The sequence below is a fragment of the Belonocnema kinseyi genome, chromosome 1 (genome assembly GCF_010883055.1).
Source record: "Belonocnema kinseyi isolate 2016_QV_RU_SX_M_011 chromosome 1, B_treatae_v1, whole genome shotgun sequence".
Classification (NCBI taxonomy): domain Eukaryota; kingdom Metazoa; phylum Arthropoda; class Insecta; order Hymenoptera; family Cynipidae; genus Belonocnema; species Belonocnema kinseyi.
Window position 1 is genome coordinate 96,263,561 of NC_046657.1, and position 12,763 is coordinate 96,276,323.

General features: G+C 28.3%; 1 protein-coding gene across 7 annotated transcripts in view; it reads right to left on the reverse strand.

Annotated features, from left to right (window-relative positions):
• Positions 1-362: 362 nt before the first annotated feature.
• The window catches only part of LOC117168236 (long-chain-fatty-acid--CoA ligase 3), a 73,375-nt gene continuing 60,974 nt past the window's right edge, over positions 363-12,763 (reverse strand). For all 7 annotated transcript variants that reach the window (XM_033353765.1, XM_033353753.1, XM_033353742.1 and 4 more), the window contains 3 exons: positions 10,395-10,658; positions 10,005-10,280; positions 363-2,614 (listed from right to left, as the gene is read on the reverse strand). In XM_033353765.1, the coding sequence (XP_033209656.1) occupies positions 2,460-2,614; positions 10,005-10,280; positions 10,395-10,658 (695 nt within the window). In that variant the 3' untranslated portion in view covers positions 363-2,459. The remainder of the gene's footprint in view (positions 2,615-10,004; positions 10,281-10,394; positions 10,659-12,763) is intronic.

Below are 12,763 nucleotides of genomic sequence, written 5' to 3' on the forward strand. Positions count from 1 at the left end.
TCCCTTTTTCACTCACTAAGTGCATACTGGGTGTTAATGACCCCACGATTTTTTACATCCACTTTCAGCAGCTGTTGCTAGTAGACTGACGCTTGACGCAGTATATTAAACAACTTTATTTACAGTTAGTGTCTCCAACTAAAGCTGGATAAGAGTTGGAAAATTGCTTGGGGTCCCATACACCCACAATGCACTTTAAGGGTTATTTAAACATTTTTCAGGTTTAAATTTCAGAATACAAGATGGAGAGCTTAAAAATGAGTTACTTCGCAAAAATCCCCGATCATTTACAAGTTTTCAGCATTGCATCCAGGCCAAATCGTCACCCTATTTAATTTCTAAAGGTTATATAATAAATAAGATTTTTTTGGAAGGTTTGTACATTTATTTCACAAGATCTATCATATAGACAATATTATGTACTAAATATTAGTCGCTCATCTTTACTCCTAGGTAACATTACAAGAGTCAGATTACCTCATAACAACACATAATTTTGAAATCCACTGATCCACACAGATTGTGAGCAGGAACCTTATTCTCCTTACACAATTTTAAAACTTAACTCTACTCCATAATCCTTTCCATTCTCCATTCTTCATGCGAATATTCACTCAACTACAAGGCACGCATCCGTAAGCACACAAAAGCACACACGCTGGATATTTCTTTTCCCTAATAGAAAAAGAAAACCGCCAACGGAAAGGCTCTCCGAAATTTCGCCTTCGCCACCTAAGCTTGGGAAAATTCTCTTAAAGGCGTGCACCATTTTTTGAATATTTCAAGAAACCCGTCAACGACTTTCTCCAAAGTAATTTACAAAATCCAAAAAATTGAGACCTTTACTCAAGTGATTTATTTCCATTTCTATCGTGAACTTTCCCAATTACTGTTTCACGAATTTTCAAAACTTTCACAATTAGTAGTTCAAAATTGATAGTCAACTACAATAGAAACAGAGAAAAGTATTGTAAAATACTGTACAATAGGCGCAGAAATGCGGAAATTCGGTCCTTGCACGATGCTCTCATTATTCGTGATGCTCGTTATTTTATTTACAAAATTAATAAATTTTATTTTATTATCAATCTCGAGATCGCTCGCCCTAAGCTCAGTTCACAGAACTAAGAAATAAGTCAGACGTTTAAGGATAATGTAAGAGTGCGACAAGAGTCGCTTTTGCACCATTTAAACTTCCACTTCTCATCGATATGTTCACAGGGAAAATATTCTACTTTCAGAAATTTATTTATAAATTACTCGGCAACAGTTTTCGTCATTTACCATGCGTTGCCGTGGGGCTTTACCACGATTTATGGCTTCTTGTCATCATTCACCAGAGAGATGCGTAAACTTAACCAAGTTACGCCATTTCGCAGAGTATTAAGTAGTACGGTTGTCGAGAGCTATGGAAGAGAGAATTACTTACGTGTAGTTGCGGAATATTACGGTAAATTAAGAAAGAAAAAAGGTATTTCGTAACATATTGCGGCGAGTAATTTATCAATAATATGTCTGGTAATCCGCCAGTAAATTGCCATTATTTTACCGGTAATATTACCGAACCCAACGCCACACTTTAATTCTAAAACTCTAGTAAAGCTAAAATAAATCCCCAAACTGACAACAGGATTATCAAAAAAGCTTGAGCCACTCGCTTGGAAATTTTAGTGATATCGGAAATTGCATTAAAGTAAAAAGATTGATCAAAAAAATCCATTCTACATAAAAACTTGGCGCTGAACATGCAACAGCTCTGTAAGAAAATATTCCAACGATAAACGCTTCTGATGGGGAAGGGGGGGGGGCTCTGTAAATATAATACTCTGAATATTTCCGATAGGACTATAAATCTAGAATAATTATATACACGTGTGCGTACAAGCAAGCATTAACTTTCTTCTCGATCTAACGATGACGAATGCATAGTTTTTCTGTTTTTGTTTAGTCTGACACGTTACGTAAAATGCCCGAAAGCTCGAGTCACTGGAAGACGAAAATAATAAGTTCTAGGTTTTTGGAAAAACTTCGTTCCAATTCCATTCGTCATGGACTCTGCGTGAAAGCAGAGAAAACTTAGTTCAAGTCAACCCGCACAAAAAAATCTAATTTAACACGCAGCAAAAATTAACTTTCATAATACTCTGATTTGTTTAACTACAATTAAAGATATTTTGATTAAGCAGAATGAAATCAGGTTGTTATCAAAGACAAATTGACGTATCGTGGGGTTAACTGGAACTCAATTTGGTTTGTGATGTAAAGCAGAATATGAGGAGTATTTTTTGGGATCCGAGGCTGCGATCAGCGAGACGCGGTTGAGTTTAGTCGTCTACTAGTCGACTAGACTTATGATCGCTGGGGATCACAGTTGACGTGAATTTCCGTCAGTCGAGGGTGGTACTTTCAGGTTTACAATCAACGAATCACGAGTCCTTCTTCACGCGGGTCCGGAAGGATCACGAGGCGTACATCCGACTAATCTCGTGCTTGTAACGCTCTTCGACAGCTTTCCGCTTCAATTTGAAAGCCGCCGTGACCAGTCCCATGTCCGGAGACCATTGTTCTGGACACAACTTTAATGCTCCGGGAATTTCAAACCTCTCAAGTTTACCTAAAAACAAAATGAACATTTTGATTACAATATGTAATGAGGCAATTTCATTTTGCTACAACCAAAATATTGATTTTTTCCGTCAGGATTTCTATGAATTAAGTGAATAACTTAACTAAGTTCATTTTTCTTTTTTTACGTAAAATGAATCAATATTCTTCTTGATTAATTTCTTATTTAATATTCATAATAATTATTTATTTAATATCCTCCGTATCTCCTCTCCTATTCTGTCATATCGGATCCTATCATATCCCTACCCTATCCTACGCAGAATTGAGATAAAAAATAAAACTGACTATGTTCTAGTTTGCTGTATTTTATATCTTCCCTGTCCTATTATTATACTTAGTTTATGGTTTCTAGAAATAATAAGATATGGTAAGATACTGGACATGAAACTAATGAAAATTTGTTGCATTTAAGATAATACATGTTTTGCAGGGAGAAAACTTAATTTTCCAAATTCCCTGAATTTTCCTTAACCCTTAAAAGGCATACTGGGTGTATAACACCCAACGACTTTCTTACGCTTCAAAAAAATGTTCTAAATTCAAGAAAATGAAACATATGGCGCCAGATTAAAAAATGACATGAAAACCTATTTTTCTATGTCATTTTCACATAATTATGATTTTTATCATTTTTATACGCAGTTTAAGATCAACAGAATCGTTTAATCACGCAAAGTACGGTGTTTCATTTTTCATTGAATTGAAGCTTTTATTTTTTAGAATAAATACCTTCTTTGGAACGAACACTGAAAGGCTAATTTTACTTTTGAATCACCGTGTCTCGGAAGTATTCAAGTAAAATTTTAAATAAAAATATCAAAAACCTAAAAAGTTATTAATTTTGGAATGAAAGAAGTCATTTTTTAATTTTTTTCCAAAAAAGATTATTTTAGCTACTTTAAATTTCAAAAACTGTTATGAACCCCTTTTTTCCTGAAACTAGATAGATTAAACATCATCAATTGATTTTCTTGTAAAAAAAACTATCCAATACCGCCGGTATAGCACACGTTTGAATACCCTTGGGTATCTTTGACCCAGTATGCTCTTTATGTAATTTTACGGAAGTGTGCCCTTTAAGGGTTAACCAATTTCGAGCCAATTTTTTACATTCCCTGACTATTAACATACAGAAAAAATTAATAATTTTAAAATTCATTTATTTATTTTAAACGACAAAAAAATTACTTTTTTACCAAAAAAGATGACTTTTTAACGAAATACTTGATTTTTCAACAAAATAATTACATTTTCCACATAAAAAGATCAATTCTAAACAAAAAAAGTTTAATGGTTGATATTTCCATCGAAAAATATGAAATGCCATTTTAAAAATTAAGGTTTAGAACCAAAAAGACGAATTTTCAAAAAATAAAGCATTTTTAGTATTTAAAGAAAGAATTTCACCTACATTGTTGAATCTCCAAGCCAAAAAAGACGAATTTTCGCGATACAAAATTTGATTTTTTAACCAAAAAAATATAAATTTTCAACAAAATAGTTGATCTCAGTTGAATTGTCAATATAAGAAAAATCTTTTTTCTACAAAATACTTCATTTTTATCCAAGAAAGATGCAATTTCTACTAAAAAGTTAATTTTATTTAATTAAAAAGACAAATGAAAAAAAAAATAGTTAAGTTTTCATGCAGAAAATATTTTATTTAACTTTTCAAATCCAAAATATGAATTTTAATCCAGAACTAAATTTTCTACGAAAATAGTTGAATTATCAAACCAAAAAGATGAATTTTCCACCAAAATGGATGACTTTTTATAAAAATTATTAAATTTTCAACAAAATAGTTGAATTTCTATCCAAAAAGATGCAATTTCCACTAAAAGAGATATATTTTTTATAAATTAAAAAGACAAATTAAAGAAATTTTTTTTTTTCATTCAGAAAAGATTTGATTTGACTTTTCAACACCAAAATACGAATTTTAGCTAAGAAGTAACTTTTCTACGAAGATACTTGACTTTTCAACACCAAAAAAGAATGACTTTAACAAAATATAATTTTTGAATTTTTAAACAAACAGGTGCATTTTTATACAAGGAAGATGTACTTTCTACTTATATACATGAATTTTTCCATAAAAAAGACAAATTTAAAAAAAAATTGTTGAATTTTCATCCAGAAAAGATTTTAGTAGCCTTTTAACACAAAAATATGAATTTACAAACCAAAAAAGGCTAATTTTCAACAAAACAGAAGAATTTTCAACCAAGGAAGATCACTTTTTAACAAAGTTCTTGAATTTTCAAACAAGCAATACAATTTATAACTAAAAAGATAATCTTCTGAATGAAGTAAATGCCCCAAGAAAGAATGATAAATATATTACAATTTCCTTACTGAAAACTACATATAAATTATTATTTCTTTTTTTTTACGTCTTAGGAACTTTTAATTTATAATTAAACATAGGAAGAATGCAATAATACTAATAATATAAGGCTTGTAAATTACCAACAAGAATATTCTATCAGGGCTATCGCAAAACTTTATTTTAAAAATTTGCTAATGTTTCCCTGACCACTAATATTCAAAGACCAGAATCTTAAACTTTTAACATGTTTTAACTAGAATCTTTTATAAACAGACTAAAATAATTTCAAATTAAAATTAAAATTTTTCAAATTTATTCTGCTTGACAGTTATTTAAAGATATAAAAATTCCCGGAGTTTAGCAAGATTTTTTTTTCTAAATTCCTGACTTTTCCCGGACCAATAAAATTCCTAAATTTTCTAAATTTCTAGTACTAAAAGATACTAGAAAAATGTAAAAGATTAATATTATTTTATCAAGATTGGCATGATTTTACCAAAAGTACCGGTATAGAATAAGTTTTAAAGAAAATACTTTCAAATGAAAAGTCAAAACATCGAAGGCCTTATCAGTTAAACAAATGTAAACGTCCGATTGAAAGTTTATAAACTATTTTCAATTTTAAAATAATTTCAAATTAATAGATTTATAATTAAACACTTTGATTCAAATTAAAATCCTATTATCAAATATTGTTTCATCTGTGCCAAATTTAAACTTTGGTTGTAATTTTAATTATTTTCTTGAATGTTTAATTTGCAAGTGAAATTTTTTTATTTTGATGCATAAATGACAATTTAAAAATTATTGATTTGATTGATTTAAGATAAAAATAATTTAACTTCTAATTTTAAAAATGTTTAATTTTAGACGATCAATTAAAAACGTTTTAATTATTAATGTTCCTAACTTATAAATTGATTCAAAATTATATAATTTTCAAAATTTATAAATTTATATAATTTATATATAATTTTTTTTATAAAATCAACCAATATTTATTGGTTAGAATATTTTCATTATGCACCACTAACGATGGAATCAAAGTAGAAATGCTACAAAAAATTGTTTGTATCGTAGAATCATCAAGTTTGAAATTTCTTTATACAAATTGTTTAGAAGAATTAAAAAATTCCAGGCCTCGGACTCACTTCAGATATAAAAAATAGTGTAAATAGCGTAAAATTAACATTGTTTTTAAAACAAAATTTCCAGTTTTCTAACCTAATATTAAAAAAATATTAAAAATTAACTATACAATGATTTTTTAATGCTATTCTTTAGACTAGAAACAGCTAAGGTTCTTAATTTATTTATGGCAGTCTCGACATTCTCTTCCCCATTCCTTTATTTTTCTCGTTAAAAGTTCATACTGTACAATTTTTTGTTAAGAATGAATTTTTTTAGTTAAAAATTTAATGAATTGGCTCAAACATAAATTACTTTGTTAAGAATTCCATCATTTTTGTTAAGTTATACAAAATTCAATCTGTTTTGTTAAAAATTCGTTTTTTTGGCTTGGAAATTCAATAATTTGATTGAAATTTTTCTTTATATCTTAAAAGACAATTTTTTTATTGAAAACTCAACTATATTGTTGAAAATTCATCTTTTTTATTTAAAAATTCATCTCTTTCGGTGGAAATTTCACCTTTTTGGTTAAAAATCTGTTTTAGTAATATATTTCCATTTAAAATACCTTTTTTTTGTTTGAAATTACGAGTGTTTTGTACAAAATTCGTATCTTGGCTCGAAATGTCAACAAATTGGTAGAAAATTGAGCTATTTGTTTAAAAATTGATGTATTTGGTTCAAAATTAATCTGTTTTGTTTGAGAATTAAGTTTTTGTTTGAAAATTCATTTTTGCTGATGAAATCCAAATGTGTTTTGCATTTTAAATAAAAATATTTTTGTTGAAATATCAACCATTACATTTTCGGTTGAAAATTATTCTTTTAAGATGAAAATTGCACTCCATGAATGAAAGTTGAAATAATTTCTTAAAAGTTCATTTATTTTTGTTGAAGATTCATAATTTTAGTTAAAAATCTATTATTCTTTAGTGACAAGTTAATTTTTTAACTTAAAATTAACTATTTTGTTGAAAATTTAACAGTTTTGTGGAAAATTCTTCTTTTTCGTTTAAAATCCAACAACTTGGTAGAAAATACAACTATTTAATACAAAATTAAACTGTTTTGTATAAAATAGTTTTTTCTTTTAACTGAAATTCATTTATCTTAAAAAAATTCAAATACCCCATTTTTGGTTAACAACTTTTTTTTTGTTGAAAATTCAACTATTTATCTAAACAATTTTAGAAATGAAAAATTTAAACTAAAAATTAATTAAATGAAATTTAGACTAACAACATCGCATCCACAGTTCAAAATACTGAGTTGAAAATTCATCTTTTTGCTAGAAAATTAATTTTCTTGGTTGAAAATTCGACTATTTGTTTAGAAATTTAAGTAATATATTTAAATTTTGTCTTTTCAGATAGAAAAATAATCTTCTTGGATGAAAATTCAACTATTAGCAGGGTGGCCGCTTTAATCGAAGAAAAAAATTTCCCGTCATTTACCAGTTCGCAAACATTTTTCCCGGTCAATAAAATTTAAAAAATCGAACTCTATTCTAAAAATTTTTTCATTTAAAGTAATAGAAAATAAACCACAAATTAAAACATTTAAAGTGGAACACTTGAATTCCAAACTTTTAAAATTGAAGTGTAAAAATTTTTTAAGCAATGAACTTTAAAATTTTTCAACATTATATTATTATAAGTAATTTTAAGCTAGACACATTACAAATTGAAAAAGAATTTTTTAACTTAACATTTCCGTAATTAGAAGTCAAATTATTTGTACTTTAAATAGTCTAGGCATCCTTTAAAAGCTTTACAATTTTATTTCAAAATCTCGAGAAATCTAGAAGTGGTTTTAAATTTTTCAGAATTCAAAATAATTTCAGACGTTTTTTCGGAACTTTCAAATATATTTAAAAATGAATTAAATTTTTTCTATAACTTTTATTAAATCCTGCAAATTAAAAAAAAATAAATTTGAGTTTATGAATAACAATAGAACACTTATTATTTGTAACATTATTAGAGTGATTTTAATAGATATTCAGAAGTTTAAAAAAAATTCGAATTAAATTTAGAACTTGAAATCATTTCAAATACTTTCAGTCGAATTTAAAATAAAACGTAGATTTTTGCAGATTTCAAACAAAAAATTTAGAGTTATTTTTTAAGAATGATGAAAGACTTCCAAAGAATGTACAATTTTCTTAAGATTCTTAGGAAAATTGAAAATGATTTTTCACTTTGAAAAATTATTGTAACAGAAAGTTTAAGAAGATTTCAAGAGATTAAAAAAATTATCAAAGAATGACACGGAAGATTTTAAGGATTTTTTTTAATTTGCAGGTGATTCAAAAATTGTAGAAAAATTTCGATTAATTTTAAAATATATTTAGAAGTTCTGAAAAAAATGTTAACACACTTCGTTTAATTTACTTGAAATAATTGCAAATTTTTAGTTAATTTTTAATCTTTTCAAAACTTCTAAATATCTCTTCAAATTACTCAAATTTTTTCTACAAATAATAAGTGTTCAATTGTTATTTATGGGTAAAAATTTAACAATTTTACTTATAAATTAACAACTTTTTAAATAGAACAATTAAAATTGTAACGCTAAAAGTTAAAAACCTCTTCGAAAATCTAAATATTCAAAGCTTTCTATGTAAAAGAATTCAGTTTCAAATTGTATGTAATAATAAATTCACAGCCATCTGCCGGTTTTTCCGGTCTCATAAAATTCCTGGTCATTTCCCGGTTTTCCAGGTTTCCCGGTCCAGCGGCCACCCTGATTTGGTTATAAATTTATGTCTTTTGTTGAGGATTCTTTTTTATAGAAAATTAATCTATGTTAAAAATTCATCTCTTTTGGTTGAAAATTCAACTACTTAGTTGAAAATTGAACTGTTTTGTAGGAAGATCATAGTTTTTGTTGAAATGCAACAAATCTTCTAACGTTATTTTTGGATGACCCCTAAATAATTTCAAGAAAAAAGTTGAGTCAATTTTGCGACACGCTGTGATTCGTTGAGATAGGCGACACATTATTTTAGCAAATTATCAAAGTTCAAAAATATTTTTCAAGGAAAAATAAAGACACATTGGCATGAGCGGCCAATTGTGAGAAAATAGTGACTTTAGTGTCGTTTTTCCGAACTTGTACGAAAATAGTGTATTCGCTCAAAAGTGTCAAGGGGTGTCAATAGTGTGGGGAGTTGGAGGCCTGCAATTCTTTAAGCATTAAGAACTTTATTACTAAGTTCTAAAATTTTGACCAGTTTAAATTTGGTATATTTTAATATAAAAGTATTAAATTTTATATTCTGCCGTAAGTAAGAAAGTAGCTCCGTAAGCAGGCAGGAAATAAACATTAAAAATGGTACATTTTCCAATGATGAACGTTCCGAATTAAACAATGAAAAGTTTGAAAATTAAAATGATGAGATTCAAGCCTTGGAAAATAAAACGATTACATATTTATTTTTTGAACTTGAACACTTCAAAGCAGAATCGTAACTGATTGAAAAAATTTAAAAACGAAATCGTTCAATTTCAGATTATTTCATATAATATCAAATTCAATGATCACCATCACTGTGAAATTTAATGAAAATTAAGCCAATAGTTGAGGAAAATTGAACACAAGATCAAATGAAGGGCTTTTTTTTAAACAAAATTAAACTAGACAAAAATAACAATAAAAACAGACACAACAAATATTTAAAAACTCTCCTGCTTCTCTGTTTAAGTGCTTTTACTTCCAATCTACTTTTGAAAGCTCTCAGATGTTCAATACCTTTCTGAATGTCAGTTAAAAAATATTACAATAGAAAAAAACAAAAGAAAACGGAGTACTTAAAAAAATGTCTGCATTCTTAGGCTGATAAAATGCTCTTCTAGCATTTTTTATTAATAGAATACAAGAAAAATAATAAGGATAGTAAAAAAATGCTCACATTTCTTAGCTTGCTCAACGAGTTCTTCAAGAACGGCTTTCTCGATTCTAGAATCGTTGCAAAGGTCTTCTAAAGACGTAGCAGTAACTCCAAGTTTACTCGCTATTTCCTCGAGGCTGCGATGACTCGGCACGACGAGCGCCACTGTATACGTTTTGCTAGCATCTCCATAGATGCAAATATTCTCCACCAGAGGGCAGGTTTTCAACTCTGACTCGACTTTTCCTAGAGAAACGTATTCTCCAAACTGTAATTTCACTAAATCCTTCTTTCGATCTACAAAATACGTATCAATAAGTTCAATTTCAAGTTAATATTACAATAATAAATTATTAAATTTATTATTGAAACAATGCAATTTTATCAATTTTAGATATAAGAGAAACAAACCGATGATTTTGATACAGCCATCGGGATGAATTTCTCCAATATCTCCAGTGCGAAACCACATTCTTCCATCTTCTTCGAAAAAGTCCTCTTTTGTTTTTTCTGACAGTTTGTAATATCCAGCGGAAACATTTTCACCGCCAACAAGAATTTCACCTCTAGGGTAAGGCATATCGGTTACTCGGTAACCAGCTTCCTCCCAATTTTCTAGTCGAAGATCGCAAACTGTACTCGGCCCTCCAACTCTTCCCGTACTTCTGTCTTTCGCTGCAAAACCAAACAGCAAAATTGGAATGAAAATTTGGAACCAAGAGCCTATAGTGAGAGTTATAAGGTCGTTTTCTGGTTTAAATAATTAAAAACAAAGGCATAAAAGGAAAAAAACGTTACACTTTTAACCCTTAAAGTGCATTGTGGATGTCAGACACCCCAAGCAATTTTGAACCTTTCATAAACCATAATTAATTCGAAAAATTGAGTAAGTGTCGCCATCTAGCCTTATTTGGAGACACTTACTGTAAGTGAAGTCGTTTAGCATACTAAGTCAAGCATCAGTCTGAAACTGGAGGTAAAAAAATCGTGGGGTCTCCAACACCCAGTGTGCACTTAATGAGTGACAAAGTAATTTTGGAGCACATTTTTTTGGAAATTTTAATGATTTTTGTTTACTTTCTAACGTAAGTATATCATATGAAGTGAAATAATTTTTTTCTCGATTATTTCATACTTTTTTTTATATGTGTCTTTTTTCAATTTATTGTATTTTTATAGTACTATATATCAAAATTCCTCAATTTTTATGATAATAAATCGATTTAAAAGCAAAAAATCTGATTCATCATTTTATCATAAGACTGACATAATTAAAATTCCGCCAGTTATGAATTTTTAAGTAAAGAACCACATTTTTCACTTTTTTCAGTAATTTTTTTTAACAAACTTAAAATAAATAAATGACTATAAAATCAACTCTACTTCATAAAAGACAACTTAACCTATATCGGATAATTTTATTGTGACAAAATATTCAATAGGGGGTAAACCATACATGATTAAATACGCTGGGGTACTGAATAGCCACGATGAACTTTACCGTGATTTTTACCATGCATGCACTTTGAGGGTTAAAGCAGTGTTTCGGAGTAAGCAGTAAAAAATTAAGAGGTCTAAAAAATACAATTTTTTCAATGAAGCTATTAAAATTGAATAATGTAAAATTTGCAAGGTTCAAGAAGAACTAATGTTATGGTTCTGTTACGACGAAGGATGGGAGAAGGTTCGAGAAATGTTTTGTAACATTACTTATTTGCTTATACGTTTCTATAAACGAATCAAGAAAAGAAGACACATAAAGAAGAAAGTTAAAACTACTATTCCGGGAAAGTAAAGATAAAATCAGAACAGAAGAAAAGAAAATGCAAAACGATTTTGAAGGTAGCAAGAAACTGTTTTATAAATGGGCGTTGAGCAATATGAAGAAAGGTAAAATTACAAAGTTAGTTAGCATGAGAAACAGCAAGATACTATACGCGTTGATAAACTCTTGTAGTAAGATAGGCTCTTGTAAATTCCAAATTTGTTTATCTTTTTTAGGTAAACAATAATATTTTTTCTAATAATTCTCTAATCATTCAATTTTAAACCAGAAAAATGAATTTTTAACTAAAATGATGAATCTTTCACTAGAGTAGTTGAATTTTTGACCAAAAAAATGCATTTTCAACCAAGAAGATTAATTTCAACCAAAAAATTATGAACTTGCAACTAAAAAAGTTCATTTTTCAACCAAAAATTGAATAATCCATTTTGTAGTCAAAACATGAATGTTCAACGAAAAAGATACATTTTTAACTAAAATTATGGAATATTCAACTGAATAATAGTAACATTTTCAGTTCAAATAAATAATCATCCTCAACCACAAAATAAACAAATTTTCAACAAAATAGTTAAATTTTCAGCTGAAAACTTTCTTTTCGTCAAAAGAAAAAAATGTCAATAATATAGCCCATGTTTCGTCCAAAGAAATACATTTTTTAATAAAATGATGAATCTTTAACCAAACAAATTTATTTTTAACAAAAGAGTTTAACTTCCAACCAAGTAAGTAGGGTCAGTGACCCAGTGAATGAACACTTAAAGAAATCACTGATTACAACTAATCCATTTCACGTTATAATAATTGATTATTCTTACAAAACTTTTGAAAATAGATTCTTAAGAGTTCAAATTTCATAATCCGATACACAAATTTTGTTTTTACCAAAAAACTTTATAAAAAAATAATTAAATAGTGCAAAATTAACGAAAACACCAGTGAATGAACACTGTGAGCCAATGAATGAACAGTAGAGCACCAGTGAATGAACACT